Source organism: Cricetulus griseus, chromosome 4 (genome assembly GCF_003668045.3).
Source record: "Cricetulus griseus strain 17A/GY chromosome 4, alternate assembly CriGri-PICRH-1.0, whole genome shotgun sequence".
In the NCBI taxonomy this organism is placed as follows: Eukaryota; Metazoa; Chordata; class Mammalia; order Rodentia; family Cricetidae; genus Cricetulus; species Cricetulus griseus.
The window spans coordinates 209,421,539-209,442,076 of record NC_048597.1 but is presented as its reverse complement, the minus strand read 5'-3'; the positions used below and the strand labels follow the sequence as shown (position 1 = coordinate 209,442,076).

Genomic DNA, 20,538 nt, shown 5'->3' with positions numbered 1-20,538 from the left:
AATTCTCATTTTTCCTTAGTCTCTGTTGGGAATACAGACATGCTGCACTGCATCTACTATGTGTGAGTTATGGAGCCCTGAACTCGGGTCTGGATACTCGCAGGGAAAATGCTATCTTCTCGGTGCCTAGTGACTCACATTTTTAGAGTTTTATAATACTCCACTGTGTAGTTGGACCATTACTTTACTCTTCTATTGATATTACACTTTCTAAAGACTTACTTATTTATTATGTATACAACATTCTGCTTCCATGTATATCTGCACACCAGAAGAGGGCACCAGATCTCATAACGGATGGTTGTGAGCCACCATGTGGTTGCTGGGAATTGAACTCAGGATCTCTGGAAGAGCAGCCAGTGCTCTGAACCTCTGAGCCATCTCTCCAGCCCCTGATATTACATTTTTAACATTCCACTATTACAGATTATGGTACCTGACAAATCATCCAATATATATGTCATTTAATATATAAGATGAATTCCTAGAACACTGCAAGCGGATAAGCATATCCAAACTAGGTAGTTGTAAAGTCTAAGAAGATATAAAAGGGTTTAAAGAAGCCAAGCAATGATGGATGCAGACCCTCATATTGAACAGCAGTGGGGAAGCATTTCCATGTCTTGGCCTAAAGGGATAAGGACATGAAAGAGCCAAAAAAAAAAAAAAAAAAAAAGGAGCTGTGTGAAAGGGCACCTGGCAGGATTTAGAATTTTGCAATCCTAGGCAACTCACCTGAAAGCAGGCTACTAGAAGCACACATCCAGCCTGGGTTGAGACATCTTGACCCCTCGAGCTCCAGAAGACCAGGGAGCTCCCTGATGTGGCCCAACAGGTCAGCTTCCTGGAGCACAGACAGAAAGGGAGGATAAGCATAAATATCCAGTCCAATAGGTAATGTGGAGCAGTACTCCAGAGTTGTACCATTTCCTACCTTCCCATGATTCCGGGGGGGGGGGGGGGGGGGAGAGGACACGGACACGACACATGACTGAGTGAACTTGTTGATCCTCCCTGAAACACTCTCGAGTACTAGGATGATGACCTTGTCGCTAACCTTGCCCATGGTATCTTCAGTATCCCCCCCTTTCTTTTTTAAAGATTTTATTTATTATGTATACAACATTCTGCTCCCATGTATATCTGCACACCAGAAGAGGGCACCAGATTTCATGAGATTGCTGTGAGCCACCATGTGGTTGCTGGGAATTGAACTCAGGACCTCTGGAAGAGCAGCCATGCTCTTAACCTCTGAGCCATCTCTCCAGCCCAGTATCCCCCTTTTTAAATCTGTAGATTATTTTTCTTTCATTAGTCATAAAACTAAGATTTCATATAAAAAGTTCTTTTATAATAAAAGATGGCCCAAGTAGACTGGGTCAGAAGCCAAATTTATTCAGGAAATACTAATAATAACTGATGACAGTTGTCCCTTGTGAATTTACTGGGATGCGACAATTAAAGATCTGATTTGCCGCTTTTATAGGATATCTTTGTTTGTTTACTTGTTTTTCCACAAGTAATTTTTAAAATTACAAGTCCCAGGGGCTGAAGAGCTAGCTCAGCAACACGAGCACTTGCTGCTCTTACAGAGGACCTGCCTGGGTTGCATCCCCAGCACCCACATGCTCACTCACCACTGTGTGTAACTCCAGGTTCAGGGGATCTAACTCCCTCTTCTGGCCTCCTAAGGGCCCTGAACACACACAGCACACAGACAAACACAAAGATAAAACACCCATACACACAAAATAATAAAATAAACATTTTAATTAATTAAAAAATACAAGTCACAAGATGGGGGTGGGGGAAATAAGCCATGCCTCCAGTTGCCTTACAGCAATGGAAAAAAATAACAAATAATAAGAATTCAGTCAATTTAAATATAAAAACAAGTCCAACTACAACAGTGGTTCTCAACCTGTGGGTTGTGACCCCTTTAAGGTCAGACAACCCTCTCACAGGGGTCTCCTGAGATAGCAGAAAACACATATATTTACAAAAACAAACAAATGTGCTCTTGAAGACTATAGCTAGTGTTTTAGAAATGGGGAAATTTGTTCTACGCTGGGGGCAGGACATAACTGTAAGGGTTCTGATGCTGTGGTGCACATCCAGAGATCAAAGGTCAACTTTCAGACATAGATTCTTGCCACTTGTGGGATCCAGGGATCAAACAAAGGTAGACTGACTTGTAAGTATGGTCTTTTAGCACTGAGCCATCTCACAGACCCAGGAAAAAATGTGGTTTTTCTTTATTTTTATTTAAATTAGAAACGAGCCTGTTTCACATGTCAATCCCAGCTCCCTCTCCCTCCCCTCCTCCCCTGCCATCCCCACCAACCCCCACCCCATACCCCCTCTACTACCCAGGGAGGGTGAGGCCCCCCCCATGGGGGATAACCAAAGTATGTCATACCATCCGGGGCAGGGCCTAGGCCCTCCACCATGTGTCCAGTTTGAGAGACCATCCCTCCACATGGGATGGGCTCCCAAAGTCATACGCCAGAGATAAATACTGGTCTACTACCAGAGGCCCCATAGATTGTTGAGGCCTCCTCACTGACATCCTCGTTCAGGGGGTATGGAACAGTCCTATGCTGATTTCCCAGCTATCAGTCTGGGGTCCATGAGCAACCCCTTCTTTAGATCAGCTGTTTCTGTGGGTTTCTCAAGCTTGGTCTTGACCCCTTTGTTCACCATTCCTCCTTCTCTGCAACTGGATTCCAGAGTTCAGCTCAGTGTTTAGTTGTAGGTGTCTGCGTCTGCTTCCATCAGCTACTGGATGAAGGCTATAGGATAGGATATAAGGTAGTCATCAATCTCATTATCGGAGAAAGGCACTTAAGGTAGCCTCTCCACTATTGCTTAGATTGCCAGTTGATGTCATCCTTGTAGATCTCTGGAATTCTCCCTAGTGCCAGATCTCTCCTCAAATCTATAATGGCTTCCTCTATTATGGTATCTCTCATCCTGCTTTCCTCTATTCTTCCCCCAACTCAACCTTCCTGCTCCCCCATTTCCTCCTCCCCCCTCTTTTTCTACACATCTCTTTCTCCCAGCTCCCTCTCCCCTTCCCCCATATTCCCAATCCACTCAGGAGATCCTATCCCCTTCCTCTTCTCTGGGGTACCATACATGTCTCTCTTAGGGTACTCCCTGTTTCCCTGCCTCTCTGGCAGTGTGGACTGTAGGCTGGCAATCCCCTGATCCATATCTAAAATCCACATATGAGTGAGTACATACCATGTTTGTCTTTTTGTCACTGGGTTACCTCTCTCAGAATGGCTTCTTCTAGTTCTATCCATTTGCCTGTGAATTTCAATATTCCATTCTTTTTTCTGCTGAGTAGTACTCCATTGTGTAAATGTACCACATTTTCTCTATCCATTCTCCAGCTGAGGAGCGTCTAGGTTGCTTCCAGGTTCTGGCTATTACAAATAATGCTGCTATGAACATAGCTAAACAGAAATCCTTGTTGTATGAATGTACATCTTTTGGGTATATGACTAAGAGAGGAAATGCTGGATTTTGTGGCAGACTGATACCCATTTTCCTGAGGCATCGCCATACAGATTTCCAAAGTGGCTGTACAAGTTGGCACTCCCACCAGCAGTGGAGGAGTGTTCCCCTTTCCCTACATCCTTTCTAGCACCAAGTGTCTTTGGTGTTTTTGATTTTAGCCATTCTGACAGGAGCAAGATGGTATCTCAGAGTTGTTTTGATTTGCATTTCCCTGATGGCTAAGGATATTGAGCACTTAAGTATCTATCAGCCATTTTAGACTCCTCTATTGAGAATTTTCTATTTAATTCTGTACCCCACTTTTTAATTGGATTATTTGGTGTTTTGGAGACTAGATTCTTGAGTTCATTGTAAATTTTGGAGATCAGCCCTTTGTCAAATGTGGGGTTGGTGAGTATCTTTTCCCATTCTGTGGACTGCCTTTTTGTCTTGTTAACCCTGTCCTTTGCCTTACAGAAGCTTTTCAGTTTCAGGAGGTCCCATTTATTAATTGTTGATTTCAGTGTCTGTGCTACTGGTGTTATGTTCAGGAATCAGTATCCTGTACCAATTCATTCAAGGGTACTTCCTACTTTCTCCTCTAAGAGGTTCAGTGTGACTGAATTTATGTTGAGGTCTTTGATCCATTTGGACTTAAGTTTTGTTCATGGTGATAGATATTGACCTATCTGCAGTCTTCTACATGCTAGCATCCGGTTATGCCAGCACCATTTGTTGAAGATGCTTTCTTTTTTCCCTTGTATAGTTTTAGCTTCTTTGTCAAAAATCAGGTGTTCGTAGGTGTGTGGGTTAATATCAGGGTTTTCAATTCGATTCCATTGGTCTACCTGTCTATTTTTGTGCCAATACCAAGCTGTTTTCAGGACTATAGCTCTACAATAGAGCTTGAAGTCCGGGATGGTGATGCCTCCGGAAGTTCTTTATTGCACAGGGTTGTTTTGGCTATCCTGAGGCTTTTGTTTTTCCATATAAAGTTGATTATTGATCTTTCATGGTCTGGGAAGAATTGTGCCGGTATTTTGATGGGGATTGCACTGAATCTGCAGATTGCTTTTGGCAAGATTGCCATTTTTACTACATTGATCCTACCTATCCAAGACCATGGGAGATCTTTCCATTTTCTGGTATCTTCTTTAATTTCTTTCTTTAAAGTTTCAAAGTTCTTGCTATACAGGTCTTTTACCTGTTTGGTTAATGTTACCCCAAGATATTTTATGTTGTTTGTGGCTATTGTAAAGGGTGATATTTCTCTGATTTCTTTCTCAGCCAATTTATCATCTGTATATAGTAGGACTACTGATTTTTTTGGGTTAATCTTGTATCCTGCCACTTTGCTGAAGGTGTTTATCAGCTGTAGGAGTTCCCTGGTAGAGTTTTTCGGATCACTTATGTAGACTATCATATCATCTGCAAATAGTGAAAGTTTGACTTCTTCCTTTCCAATTTGTATCCCTTTGATCTCCTTTTCTTGTCTTATTGCTCTAGCTAGAACTTCAAGTACAATATTGAAGAGATATGGAGAGAGTGGACAGCCTTGTCTTGTTCCTGATTTTAGAGGAGTCGCATTGAGTTTCTCTCCATTTAGTTTGAAGTTGACTGTTGGTTTGCTGTATATTGCTTTTATTATGTTTAGGAATGTTCCTGTTATCCCTGATCTTTCCAGGACCTTTTAGCATGAAGGGGTGTTGGATTTTTGTCAAAGGCTTTTTCAACATCTAGTGAGATGATCATGTAGTTTTTCTTTTGCAGTTTGTTTATATGGTGAATTACACTGATAGATTTTTGTATGTTGAAGCATCCCTGCATCCTTGGGATGAAGTTTAAAGGAATTGGACAATTTCCTGGATAGATATCACCTACCAAAGTTAAACCAAGAACAGATAAATAATTTAAATAGACCTATAACCCCTAATGAAATAGAGGCAGTCATCAAAAGTTTCCCAACCAAAAAAAACCCAGGGCCAGATGGTTTCAGTGTAGAATTCTACCAGAAATTCAAAGAAGAGCTAATACCAGTACTCCTCAAACTGTTCCATGCAATAGAACCAGAAGGGTCATTGCCAAACTCTTTTTACAACACTATAATTACCTTGGTACCCAAGCCACACAAAGACACAACTAAGAAAGAACTACAGATCAATATCCCTCATGAACATTGATGCAAAAATACTCAATAAAATACTGGCAAATGGAATCCAATAACACTTCAGAGAAATCATCCACCATGAAAAATATGTTTTTAATGAAGATTGCAGCATGATAGTGAGTAGAATGGGACACAGTTGAAAACATCATTTGTAATTTTTATTAAAATGCTGGGGTTTTAAAACACCCCTAGAAAACAACAGGAAATATTTTCTAGAATTTTAGCTTTTATTGAAGCAACAAAAGGATGGATGGGAGCAAGAATCAGTGTGTTTTTCTTTTTTTCCTACCCCAGTTACAAATATTTCAGGACTTATGGGTCCTGCTTCAACTGTGTAACAGATACAGATAATACATAAGCAAATGTTTTTCACTGTATTCCAATAGAACTCTAAAAATAAACCCAAAGGTACTAATTGCATAGTGTATAACATCACAAAATATTCCTGTGATTTTTCTTTGAAATTTAAAAAGGTAAAAGTATTCTTAGCTCACAGACTGTACCAAAACAGGTGTGAAGACAGATTTGGCTCATCATATAGTTTGTCAACCCTACATGAGAGTGAATTCACTATATAACAAAAAAAAGAATTGAAAATCTTCAGTAAGAAAAATAATTACCCACAAAGTGAATGCAGGAAGAAATTAAGCAACACTGTATAATTACTACCTCACAAAAACAACTTAAGGAAGGAAGGGTCTTTTCCAGCTCACAGCCCACCCAAGTGCTTTAGTCTATCCTGGGGGCAGAAGCTAGAGGCAGCTGTCACACTGACTCTCCGGGTGGGAGGCAGAGATGCACACTGCTGTTAGCACCGTTCTTCTTTTATTCAGTCCAGGGCTCCAGTGGCAATACCACACTTCGGGCAGGTCTCCCACCTCAGCTAACCTAATATCAAAAATCCCTCACAGGCATACTTAGAGATGTGTGACCCTTTAAGTTGGTAGTCAAAGTTAACATTCAAGTACTACTATGAAAATAACTTCAGGGACTGGAAAGAAGGCTCAGTGGTTAAGAATACTTGCTGTTTTTCAGAGGACCAGCACCCACACAGCAGATAACAACTGGCTGTAATTCCAGGGAATCCAATGTGCTTTGCTGGCCTCCAAGGGCACTGCACACAGTGGTGTATTTACATGTAAGCAAAACACTCATACAAATAAGAGAGAAATAAATATTTTTTAAAGAAAACTTCAAATTCAGAATTCCATATCTATTAAAAATGTGAGGTTCAAATATTTTGGAGTTTTATAGATGCAAAATTTTGCTTCTCACAGAACATTTCTGGAAGGATATCAGATGGTGCTCATCATAAAAGTAACTGGGACCTTGGTACAGGAAATAGTGAAATGCTCTGAGCTATTGTAGGCTGTGGTGCAGCTCAGTGGTGGAGCATGCCTTAAGGGCATGTGCAAAGCCCTGACCTTATCACCAGCATCCCTCTTACCCCCCAAAAAGCAACTGTGAGTAATGAAATATCTCAGTTACTTTTCTGTTGCTGTGATAAAACCAACTTATAGAGAAAGGAGTTTGTCTTATGATTCCAAAGGTATGAGCCAGACATCATGGCAGGGAAGTGTAAGGTCTAAGAGTAAGGAAGTGTAAGGCCAACATATGAACCTATGGGAGACGGTTTCATTTTATTATACACAGAAACAGTCTCTTAACTCTCAGAAAGTAAAAGAAGCAAACTATAATAGTTGTAACTCAGTTCACTCTCTCAAAAAAAAAAAAAAAACACGGTAGGGACTTAGCAATTAAGAGCACAGACTGGTCTTGCAGAGACCTGACTTTGGTTCTGAGCACCCATGCCAGGCAGTTGTGGCTTGCCTGGAACTGGCTTTGGAGACCAGGCTGACCTTGAACTCAAGAGATCTACCCACATCTCTTCAAGTGCTGGTATAAAAGGTGTGTTTATCACAAAGCATGGCTTACATATTTTTTTAAAGATTTATATGTATGCATCAGTGTGTTTGTGTGAGTACCCAGAGAGACCAGACAGTGGTGTTAGATTCCTTGGAGCCGAAATCAACAGGCATATGTGAGCCACCCAGTGTGGGTGCTGGGATCGAAACTCCAGTCCTTTAATAAAGCAGTGAGCATTCTCTACCTCCAGCCCATTTTAGCACTCCCCCACCCACTGTCGGTACCCTCCTTTTAAAGGGGGGAAAAGATAGGTATCGGGTCTAAATGCTTAGTATGTTTGCATAAACACAAGAGAAACTTACTATCAGTTAAAGATAAAATAGAATTGGATCAAGCAAAAAAAAAAAATTCAAGTTGTGGTAGCACCAAGAAAAGTGTGAGTACGCATGGAACAAAGAGGAGGAAGGGGATACAGGTCAAGGGTCAAGAGAGGAGATTCAGTCACCAGCTGTCGTGAAATTCAACCAGTCCATATGAGATGCTCTTGTCAGGAAGCCCTCTTCTCATGTGGTGGGAGATAAGGCTTGTATAGACCACATGTGGGTGCTGCAGTCTCTAGGGAAGAGAAGGCAGCAGCCACAGCCTGTACAGGAGTGCTAGAATGTCAGCCAAGGACAGGGAAGGTCTGTTCCACATTAGCAGTTGATTACCCCAAATCCAAAGACTACAACTGAGGGCTTCATCTCATGAAGAAGTACAGACATCAGGATGAGTAAATGTCACACAGAAATTGTTAGCTACATATCAGAAAAAGGAAGAACGTTTGAGAGCTGGCCAAGTCCCCAGCTGGGCAGGTTACCTGACTCCTCCAGCTCAGTTTCAGAAGATCCTGGTAACCACCTTCCAGAGTCACTGTGAGGCTCAGAGATGGTACAGGTAAACAGCTGGCATCCAGCCACAGGGAATAGTAGCTATGACTACTCTGGGTAGAGAGTTGGAGTCTGTAACATCACACACATGAAAATTTGGAGTTAGGCAATACTAAACTCAAGTCTTTGTTCCACTACTCACTAGTATGAGCCTGGGTTTCCCAGCCTCAGTATCCCCTTCCAGTGAAACCTCTGCCACATCAAGTTATTTTAAGATTTAAAGAAGACTATGTCTGTAACTAAATAAAGTCTTTGGGCCTAGTTCTCTAATAAAAAAAAAAAACAGTGGCTATTTACTTCTACAGCTTCTGTGACCATGGCCCTATTTACATAACCTCTACCAAGTAGAGTTTAGTCAGGCATGACTAGCAATCATCATTCCCAGAGCACCACTAGTACAGAAAATATGTGAGGTGGTGTATGTAGTATCTCCAACAGAACCTGGCATATGGATGGAAACAGCTGGACTTACTTGCTTAATCTTAGCGCTAGATCGTGGGCTTCTCAAAAGCAAAGAGCCTCTTTTTCAATCTTGTATGTAACCCCATCACTTTGTAATTGTTAGGGACCTGCCTCAGCAAATATTTACTATAAAGTACAGAAAGCAACACTACTCCAGCTGATCCCACCACAAAGATGTCCTCTCCAAGCCCAGAACACACAACCTTTAAATGCCTTGTAAAGGCACGTAAAATTCTTCCCATCTACAGTCCTAAATTGCCCCTGTGTCATGGTCTAACTCCAGCTTCAGTCAACAGCCAGTAAATGACCCAGACCTAAGACTGAATACACTGCGGATAAGCATGGCTTGAGGACAAATTATTATAACAAAGAACAGCATGAAAATTCAACCCAGTAAATGAACCCAGAAAGACCTGCACAACCGTATGTGAGGAAAGCAGGTCACACCTTTATAATTGGCATCCTTGTGTTTTCTACAACAAAGTAAATTAGGATCCCAGCACCCACACAGTAAGACTAGTGTTCCCCAAAATGTCTGGAACCCCATCTCTGAAATGGGTTACTGGCTTCTAGCCTAGGTGGGCCCCAGTTTCTGTGAGAGACCATCTCACAGAAGGAGTGGAAAGTAATAGAACACGACACTAACACCCTTTTCTGGTTGTCACATACACAGCTATGAGCGCTAACAAATACACACATACACCCAGACAAGCTACACATCTAAATTAAATTGGGGGGGGGGGTGAATCAACAGGTAAAGGTGCTTGTTAAAATCTGTAGACCCGAGTTTGATTCCCCAAACCTACATAAAGATGGAACCAACCTCACAAAGTTGTCCTCTGCTCTCCACACGTGACTTCACACACACATACCCATCATGCACACACGAGGATTAGTTTTAAAATTGCTTTAGTGAAGCAATCCAGAGAGAACTATTATTTATGTTTCAGAATACTTAAGTTACTAGCATTCAAAAACAGGGCTTTAAAAATGCTTGTGTTTCCTAAAGCAGTAGCTTGTCCATTTAGGTAGTTTAGAAAAATGGTTCTATCCAGACATAGTTGCACACACCTGTAATCCTAAGACTTGGGCATTTGAGGCAGGAAAACCATACATTTGAGGTCAGCCAAGACTACATAATGAGACCCTACCTTTTAAAAAGTTGTTTTGGGTTTAAGGAGCTAGAAGGATGCCTCAGAACTTGCTACTCTTACAGAGCACCCAGATTTGGTTACCAGCGCCTACTAGGCAGCTCATAACCATCTATCATTCCAGTTCCAGAGACTCTTACACCCTCTTCTGGCCTTTGTGTGCACTGGCAACACATAGTACATCCAGGCAAAACACACATAAAATAAAAATAATCAGCCGGGCGTTGGTGGCGCACGCCATTTAATCCCAGCACTCGGGAGGCAGAGGCAGGCGGATCACTGTGAGTTTGAGGCCAGCCTGGTCTCCAGAGCGAGTGCCAGGATAGGCTCCAAAGCTACACAGAGAAACCCTGTCTTGAAAAACCAAATAATAATAATTATTATTATCTGTATTATTTTAAGATTTCTGGGTATTTTGTGGGTTTATTTTATTTTGTTGGGGTGGGAGTATTTTGTTTTTCAAGACAGGATTTCTCTGTGTAACCCTTGGCTGTCCTGGAACTTGCTCTATAGACAAGGCAGACCTTGAACTCACGGAGATCAGCCTGCCTCTGTCTCCCGAGTGCTGGGATTAAAGGAGTGCACCACCACCACCTAACTTTATTAATGTTCTTAATTAAGGCAAATCAACTTTCTGAGGCAGGAAAGTGTGTTAGTAGACACTAGGAACTTCTATTGCATTTGTGTGTATGTGTAAGCATGTGCATGCATATCATGACACGCATGTGGAGGTCAGAGGACAGCTTACGAGAGTGTTCGTCCCCTTGGCAGAAAGCACCTCTATCTGCTGAGCCATGTCATAGGCCTGCATCAGGAGACTTGTTAAAGTTGGGACGAGAGATTTTCAAGAAACTAGATAAAGGAAGTTGCATGAACTTAATGTGCAATTTTCAAAAGATCTCATTTAATTGAATTTCAATAAAGGGCCTAAGATATGTTTTTAATTTAAAATACAAGAACAAGCCTGTTAGCATTCAGTATGGAAATGGCTTCTAAACAAGAGGCAGTTTTAAGGGTGTGCCCTCTGGTTGACCATGCGCCACACCAATGAATATAAGGGTAACACAGATTGGTGTACTTCTTAACTTAAAAAGCTGGAGATGGCTTAGCCATTAAAGGCTAGGCTCACAACGTGTGGGGAGGGCTTGCATTTGAATGGTATGGAATATATATGAATGGCATGAAATCAGGAGATGAGAGAGGCGGGGTGGGTATGGAAGGAGTTGTGGGAGGAGTGGGGCCAAATACATTGTATGCATATATGAAATTCTCAAAGGATGAAAGAAAATACATCAGAAAAAAAATAAGCTGGACATGATGGCACACGTTTTTATTCCCAGCACTCTAGAGGCATATGCAGGTGGGGCTCTCGTGAGTTCACAGCCAGCCAGGGCTATAGTGGGAACCTGTTTCAAAAGGGAGATAGAAGACTGGGGATGGGCCGGGCGGTGGTGGTGCACGCCTTTAATCCCAGCACTCGGGAGGCAGAGGCGGGAGGATCTGTGTGAGTCAGAGGCCAACCTGGTCTACAGAGCGAGTGTCAGGATAGGCTCCAAAGCTACACAGAGAAACCCTGTCTCGAAAAAAAAAAAAAAAAAATGGGGATGTGGCTCAGTTGGTACTTTGCTTGCTTCTCACACACCCAGCTCCCCAAGTTCTAGCCCCAGTATTGTTGCATAAACTGAGTGTAGTGGCACCTGCCTGCAGTCCCAGTACTTGGAAGACACAGGACACAGGTAGGAGGATCCGGAGTTTGAAACTACATGGGCTACATTAGAGAGCCTGTCTCAAAGTAAAAATCTGATTCACACTTCTGCTTCTGGATTACAAAGGCTCCAAAGAACTAGTGAATATTTTATTCGCTTCTTATACCTACCATGTCTGAGATTTCCCACAGCAAGCCCAGAGTCAAATATTCTAGCCCTTTGTTTATGCAAATAATCAGAATTTCAGATATTTGGCTCAAACCACAACTCCCAGCTAACCCTCAAACTACATACAATCCATTGTCACACGATGTATGTGCCATCTCCATCTCCACTCACTCTGGGTAGTGTTTCCATCCCAGGAATTTGCAGACCCAGCATACTTCTGCCCAAAAATTGCTTAATTTGATAGGGAAAACTTATTTAGGAAGGCTAATTTCTACAAAGAAGGAATATTGCTGGCAGGATTGAGCACTGTCTGCCTTCATACTTTTGTACTAACGAAAAAGCTGCTATTTTATGCTTGTTTCTAGTGATCTGCTTTTACCCTGACTCCTCTGCTCATGGCTTCACAGATAACACCTCATAAAGTAATTGGTGTTTGTTTTTTCTTAAGACAGGGCTACTTTGTGTAACAGCCCTGGCTATCCTGGGACTGGCTTTGTAGACCAGGCTAGCCCACCTGCCTCTGCCTCCCAAGTACTGGGATTTAAAGTGTACACCACCACACCCAGCTAAGTATTTGGTTTTTTGCTTAGTAATGTAGCCCCGACTGGCCTGAACATTACTGTGTACATCAAGCTGGTCTCTAATTCTTAGAGATCCACCTGCCTCTGTTCTAAGCGTTGGATCTGACAGACACACACCGACTCTGCCGGTGCCTGTTGAGTCCAAAGGTTATCATCAGATCTTCTGTAGGTGGAGGTACAGGTGGCCATGAGCCCACCCAAAATGGATCCTGGGAAACAAACTCAGGTCCTCTGCAAGAGCAGTAAATACCCATAACCATTCAGCTATCTCTGTAGCCTGCAGAATCTTTTGAGTGACATTTCAAGTAAACAAATGAACACAATTTGCCAGAAGGAGGGGCACATTGGGTAACTGAAGGACACTAAACCCTAAGGCTAACTAACTCATCCCAAACAGGACATCTGGATAGAACATGCAGAAGTGAGACCAGGGAATTCAGTCACTAGAAAACAGCATTATTCAAGCAAGAAAGCAGGGGGCCCTCAACTAGTGGCAGGAAAACAGCTGTGTCCACTGGGTGCAGTGTGTAGAGCAACTGGCTGGATTCAAAGAGGGGAGGAGGGAAAGGACACAATTGAGATATTGGGATTCTGACTTTGAATGGCACCTGGCTCACTAAAACAGGGAGCAACAGGTCAGCAGGAAAGTGAGTCCAGGTTTAAGTATGTTGTCACCCTTGAAAAGTTATCTAGTAGGCAGCCAGATCTATGGAGGGTTAGAAGTACAGGCGAAGTGGTGGTAAACCTGGGAAAGACCAAGATTGCCCAGGAGTGCAAAAGAAGAGTTCAGCCCACAGCATGCCTCACAGTGCTGCTGAAGGGCAAGAGGTAGACCAGGCTTCAAATACACTAGTGTTAACCTGGGTGATTAGGAGGTGGCCTCTGGCACAGTGTAAATTTAATTCTATCCTTGGGCTGTACTAACTAGAAACTCAAGATCCAGTTGTGCATCTAGGTGTTACCTAATGATGTTTCCACAGCACTAACAAAAAGAATGGTTACTGAACCATCCCTTTTGGTTTAGTTTGTTTCGTGGCCTTACCTAGCTGGCCTGGAACTCAGTGTATACCAGGATGTGCCCTGTTACGTGGCTTGTATGGTGTTGGGGGGAGGGAGTTGGTTTTATTCACAAGTAATCTTGCCTCCAATAGGATTATGTGTCGCAATCAAACTCTGCTAAACCCTAGTATTTCCCTCTGAAAACAAGAGTTACACTTGGTAATTTCTGATGTATCAGACCCTGAGCACCCCCACCAGGTAGTTGGGAGCTCATGAGTCAAGGAAAATAATGTAGGGTTTGGTAACATGCCCAGAGTCACACACTGATCAAACACAGATCAGAATCTGACTTTAGAATCTTAGCTCCATGACCCATGTTTTAATCCTTGAGCCACCATTCCAAGTGGCTTCCATCAGGCCACCATAGCTCAGGGAGGCTGGTTTCACTCATTCCTATTACATTGTATCCTAGCATTTGGTTCAAGCTCTGCAGTTTTTCCTTGAGACTGTCCTGGAACTCCCTCTACAGACCAGGCTGATCTGGAATTGACAGAGATCCACCTGCCCTCTGCCACCCAAGTGCTGAGATTAAATGCTTGCGCCACCAACGCCGGACTCAAGCTCAGCAATTTGAGTTCAAATATTTACTGAATTGATAGTGTCACTTCTAACTCTGAAAATACATCTTTTCCTCAGACCTGTGTTGAGGTATTTTAGACACTAGCAGCATGCACACAGCAAGTTAGGGACCAAGGAAAGAAAAATGTATTCCATTTTGACAGGAATAAGCAGTCCTAACTTATTGCTAAAATCAACTTTGATACTACTCCACACCCCTTAAAGCAAAGCTACTCTCATATTGCCTCCTTACCTAGTATATCCCACTACCATGGACACTCAGGGATGGAGAGTTGTGGAATAGGAACAAATTAAGAATGTAGGATTTTCCCTGCCCTCGGGAGGCAGAGGCAGGCAGACCTCTGGGAGTTCAAGGCCAGCCTGGTCTCCAGAGCAAGTGCCAGGACAGGCTCCAAAGCTACACAGAGAAACCCTGTCTCGAAAAACAAACAAACAAACAAACAAACAAACAAACAAAAGAATGTAGGATTTTTGCAGGGACCAAGCTTGAGCATCACAAACTGGAGTCGCAGGGAAGTATTCCAAACACTAGGTAGGCTGTTTTTAATGTTTAACCTTCTCTATCCTCTACTCAAAATGTTTTGGATTTAGGGGGGGAGGGGAGAATGTTGGAGAGGTGGCTTAGTGGTTATTGTACTGTTTCCCTTGCTGAGAACCCAAGTTTAGTTCCCAGAACCCACATGAAAGCTCACAACCATTTGTAATCCAGTTCCAGAGGGTCCAATACCCTCTTCAGATCACCACACATGGTTCACATTGCATATATGTAGGCCACACTTATATACAGAAAATAAATGTAAAAAACAAAATTAGGGGGCTGGATATGTGGCTCCAGGATAAAGCACTTGTCTATTATATGCAAGGTCCAAATAACAAGGCTACACCAAGGATGTCAAGTACTGCTAACATAAAACAATTCAGTCAATGACCACATTTTCTAGGCTCAAATTAGTATCAGAATACTTACTTCAGTACCTCAGGGCAGGCAACCATCATTCACAAGAGATAAATACTGAATATGGGAATCATGGCATTCCAAGGTTCTAAAGGGAACAATGAGAATTAGAATTCTTCCTAGAATGAATAGGAGAAAAATTCACAAGCAGACTTGAAGTCTGTAACAGATACACTTGTACATCTAAATGTTTCTTTCAACATGGTCCAAGGAGGGAGGCTGTAATACAAAAGCAGTCAATTGGAAAGTTCCCCTTTCTAGAAATACCAGTGATGAGAACACTCATAAAATTCCTAACTCTGCTTTTTGACAAATCCTAGCATGGACTTGAGCTTTAGGAACGTCTCTAGACAGTGATCACTTCACAGCAGCTCAGTTGTGGGTAAGCTGCCAGCTATGTGAGGGTCATTTTTCAGGCTGGCCTTCCAAATCTCTGCATTGCTATACTGGCATGTATCTAGATGTGTTTAAGAAAAAAAAAAAAAAAAAAAAAAAAAAAACTAATTTTGCTTGTCCTTTCAGCTCCTTTGAAGATTATGAAGCAGATGAACCTGTGTCTCCCTCTGAATTTGGAAACAAGGGTAATAAAATAGTCACTTCAAGCCTTTCAGAGAAATGTGGAAAGCTTCAGGCAGTGGATGAAGAGTAGTTGCCAACATCTACACAGAAGGATGATGTGTAGGGATGTTCTAGTTTGCACACTGCTTTGTAAAGGTTTTGATTGCTCCAAGTGCACTAGAAACTACAATGCTCTTAAGTAATTCAGCACAGGAGACCTCTCGTGCAGACCTCGTACAGAGCTCTTCCTTGGAAGTACATACTGTCATCACTCTCCAAAGTCTGCAGCCCACACTCTACACCCCTCAGTGTATGGAGGCTTTCTTGGAAACAAGGCCAAGCACAGTTCTCTGCACAAAAAGAAGCTGCCTTAGTATTGGTCAGCCTCCCTGGGGTCCCTCAGGCTTCTACAGAACCTAGAAGAAAACTTGAGTCAAAAATTCTGGAACTTGAAAGGGGCCTCTAGAATTGACTTTGTCCTGGTAACTAAAGCACTGCCAAACATCTCAGAGACTACTTTTATGTACTGGAGTTCAGGGACCTTGAACTTACCTGGTTTAATGTAATTTCACCATGACCTGCCAAACTGCTAGTCACTTTACATTCTCAGGTATTGTAACCACTAGGCCCTTCCAACTGTGCTGGCAAGCTCAGCAGCCTCTGCATCTGACTGTGGGTCTTGTACAAAATCTCAAGTCCTTCCAATGAAAATAAGTATAGAATCTGGCACTCCTGATAGCATTTTAGCCAACTAATGGATGACTGTTAATCTACAGATTAGTTGATGATCTATCTTCATTTTTAGCAGGCCTAACTGAAGACTTCAGGAACGTGACATACCATGGAAACTACTCACTATACGTATTGCCTCCCTTTCTTAAATACTAGAGTAAGCCAAAAGCAAAAGTATTCCTTACTTTGTGTGGAAAAGAAACTACTACACCAGATATTCACTCTCCTCATTACTATCAAACTTGGAAGATGATGATGATTCTCACCCACAGTAGAAAACCTTTTCTCTGTAGTGGTAAATTCAAAACCCTGTATTTTTCAACAGGCCACAGTGCAGCCAAATCCTACAATGCTTCTTATCCTTCATGCTGGGAGAAAAAATACTACAAAAAGGATGGACATCTCTAAAGCACAGCATTTTATTATCCATATCTGCCAAAGTCAACTTTTCCCTATTCCTTTTTTGTTTTGTTTTCAAAGTCTTTTAAAGGCTCAGAATAACCTCCCTTTTCTCTCCATCCTAATTATCTTGCTGGTAAAAAGGCCAAGCACTGAAATAACCAAACCTTGGATGATGGTAGGCTGAACGTGGAGAGAAAAAAAAAAAAAAAAAGAAATGTCCATCAACTAATACTAGAAGTTAGTAAGCCCAGCAACCCTGCCTGTCACGAGATCCTCCAGCTCTCTGGTTATTTTTACCTTCATGACCACAATTAATCTCCCACATAACCACTACAGAAACTGCTAACTATTACAACTAATAGCTCACCCAGCTAATGAAAACCTAACAGTGACTACACTTGGAGAAAATTTTACAAGAAACATCTAGATGTGATGGCACATGACTAAGATGTCAGGATTTAGGTAGTTAAGGCAGGAGATAGAGGATGCACTCTATACAATAGCCTAAACACACTGATAAATTTTGCTTACTATATGCTAGAACTCAGACGAGACTGAGGCAAGGAGGATCACCAGCTCAAAGTTTGAGACCAGGGTCAGTGAAACCCTGTTTTATAATTATGTGATGTTACCACCATCCCATCCAATCTTTAGCAGCTGGGGGAGGGGGAGTATTTTAATTTCAAATAAAAATACAAGAGGGTAATACTTGTTTTAAGGCAATTTAAAAGATTTTATCAGCTATGTGTTCTAAACTATTTGAGACTCACCAAAAAGCACAATATAAAATTCAACTTTATAATATCCCTTAAAAGCCATGAGCATAGGGCTGAGCTAGCTAGGCCTCACTAGCTGCACTGAAGTTGTGTGCAACTTGTACTTTATCTGTGGTGCTGGGAATCAAAACTTAGAACCATCCACATGCTAAGAATGCAGTCCGCCTTCAGCCTTCTTTTTAACTTATTTTCTCCCTTCTGTCTTACTGAAACCCTTTTACTTTCCATCAATGCCCATCAACACCACACAGCTTGAGATGAATTAATTTGGATTACATGAATTATACTTTCAAGAATTACCTTATTCCCGAACTGGAAGTGCCAAGTTGTGACGGTACCCCAAGAACCATGGAAAAGATGAAGTATAATCTAAATCACTGGTTCTCAACCCTCCTAATGCTGCAACCCTTTCATACAGTTCCTCATGTTGTGATGACCCCAACCATGAAGTTATTTTTGTTGCTACTTCATAACTGTAATTTTTGTTGAGTCATAATATACACCTGATATGTGACCCCCTCAAGGGTTGTGACCCACAGGTTAAAAACCACTGATCTAAATATTATATAATGAAAGGGCGGTTTCAGCTGGGCGTTGGTGGTGCACGCATTTAATCCCAGCACTCGGGAGGTGGAGGCAGGTGGATCTCTGTGAGCCTGGTCTACAGAGGGAGTTCCAGGACAGGCTCCAACCCAATACAGAGAAACCCTGTCTCAAAAAATAAATTTTTTTAAAAAATGAAAGGGTGGTGTCATAGCATAATTGCCAAGGTAATCAAACTAGTAAAATTCTGTATAGTTCCCTGTATCTATCTTATCTGTTTCTATACTGTTCAGAATGTTTAAAGAGAAAAAAATACCAAAATTCTAATTCAGCTATCATTTTCTCAGCTTTGAAAGTGTTTGACTAGATATGGTGCATGATTTGTTTTCCCCTTTTCACCAAACAAAATAAAGCTGTCAAATGTATGAGCTGTGTTCATTACACATTTTTGATTTTAGATACACTTACAAATTAATTTTTATGCCTATAGGAAAAGTTGAGTTTTTTAAGAATAACTTTTTGAAGCCTTGGGAATACTATAAAGTCAAGTCTAAAGGGTACTATCTCACTGAGAAGCGTTTTCCTCTGGGATAAAGGGACCACAGGAGACTTTAGCTTTATCCCTAGATTAGAAGACTGTATCACTACACATTATTGGGTATCTAAAATGAAACCAAGAATATTAGACCTAGATCCTACAGTCTTGAGATGTCCTAAAAGCACTGTTGCCTATGGAAAAACGAAAGTTTACTCATTTAACATATTTACTTTTCTTCAGTAAGGTTATCGTGGAATTTTTTTTTTAAAGAAAGCAGCTACACAGACCCTTTACACCCTAGTGCTTCATGATGAAACTATACACTCGCTGAATTGAACCAAAAAGAGAAATTGTAAACTCTCTAATGACAAGGACTCAGATTATTCAAGATAGACCAATTTCAATGCAGTCTTGTTTGTCTTGTTTAGTAATTTCTTATCCTGATAGATATATCCAGTTCCTTCAGTAAATTCTTAGTTACTAAGTCAGCATTTGTCAGCATTATTTTTAAAAACCATGTTATAAGGAAAACATAAAAACCAAGGCACTGTAAGTACTCTTCCCCAGGCTAATACAGACCATTCAGAACATGCTATCCCAAACTCCTCAGTATTCTACAACATAGAATTAGAAAACTATCATTTATTGATAGACGTAAGGTGTGATACAGGTTTCCAAAAATGTGGCAGTGAGAATACCAGCATAAAAAAGAGAAACTTGTGCTAAAAACAACCTGAATTCATCATTGGCAATATTACATAACAATCAAGGTCCTCACATACTGATTTCCACTTTGTCTATATTGCCAATCTCCCATGCATCAAAAAACAAAGATTATCAAATTTTGAAAGCAATGAGGTACTCCATGAATTTTAAGATCGTATTAGGAAAGTCTGGGAGATTTGCAAAATATAGCCTAATTATCCATGTGTACAATCTCATTTCTAGTCATTTTTGCAGTGATCATTAGTGAATAAAAAACAGATTTACATGATTATATAGCAGGGCATCTGGTCCAACACAAACTGTTACAAACTTTAGGTAAATACATGTTTCATAAGACACTGCTACCACTTATAGGATTTAAATAAAATTCCAAAACTTGGTAAGCAAATAAAGACAAGACAACTAAGAAGCATTTTCCACCATTTACTCTTGTTATCAAAAATAGTTCAACTCTTCTTGCAAAACAAAAACAGAATCGTACATACTGGACACATACATCACATTTTTCTTCCTATGGCTTTAGCCCACCCCCGCCCCACCAAAAGAGACCAAAAAAATTTTTTTTGTTTTTTTTTTGTTTTTTGTTTTTTTTTAAAAAGCCCAATGACAAGAACAAAACGACTACCTGACCACATTCACAGAAAATGACACCAGGATACACTACAAAACAGGAGGTGTCATCTGCTCTGTGTCCAAAGGATTCTTCTCCATGTCTTTATGAGGCGAGTAACCATCATTGAACATGCTGTGTGCCAAATCAAACAACTCCAACACATCCGATCTCACTAGATGGTGAATGCAGTAGAAACTGGAACTTCCCTAGCAGTATTTTTCTTAAAAGTAAGCACTGCCAAAGCAGCAACTCTTTGAAATCACAAGCTTCTCTACACCTAGTCAGTCCTTGTTACCTGGGCTGTGCTCTTTTCAAGCAACTGACTAGACTTCCCTTCAACAGAATGTTTGTCTTCCCCATAAAGTTAATAGGAAGAAGTACATTAAAACTCAAACACAGTTTGTGCTTTACATGCAAAAGAGCATTCTAAAGAAAATCCTCCGAGCTTTACACCCACCTAAATGCAAAGGCTTCATCAAAGGCATTTTATTAAGGCCTTGATAAAGAAGCCTTTCTTAGGAAC

General features: G+C 41.3%; 2 protein-coding genes across 4 annotated transcripts in view; one reads left to right on the top strand and one right to left on the bottom strand.

Moving 5' to 3' along the window:
* LOC103162924 overlaps positions 1 to 10,269 on the bottom strand; it is a 98,708-nt gene extending 88,439 nt beyond the window's left edge. Inside the window, exons 1-2 of one of the 2 annotated variants that reach the window (XR_004769745.1) lie at positions 8,397 to 10,269; positions 736 to 844 (exon numbers count right to left, since the gene is read on the bottom strand). Coding sequence is in view for 1 of the 2 variants with exons in the window: in XM_027414306.2 (XP_027270107.1) it covers positions 736 to 927 (192 nt within the window). In the remaining variant the exon portion in view is untranslated. Of the gene's footprint in view, positions 1 to 735; positions 935 to 8,396 lie in introns of those variants that run through there. The other variant, XM_027414306.2, reaches the window with a different exon arrangement.
* Ppp2r3a (protein phosphatase 2 regulatory subunit B''alpha) overlaps positions 1 to 18,563 on the top strand; it is a 130,747-nt gene extending 112,184 nt beyond the window's left edge. For both annotated transcript variants that reach the window (XM_035443894.1, XM_027414304.2), the window contains one exon: positions 15,650 to 18,563. In XM_035443894.1, coding sequence (XP_035299785.1) covers positions 15,650 to 15,776 — 127 coding nt within the window. In that variant the 3' untranslated portion in view covers positions 15,777 to 18,563. The remainder of the gene's footprint in view (positions 1 to 15,649) is intronic.
* Positions 18,564 to 20,538: the final 1,975 nt, after the last annotated feature.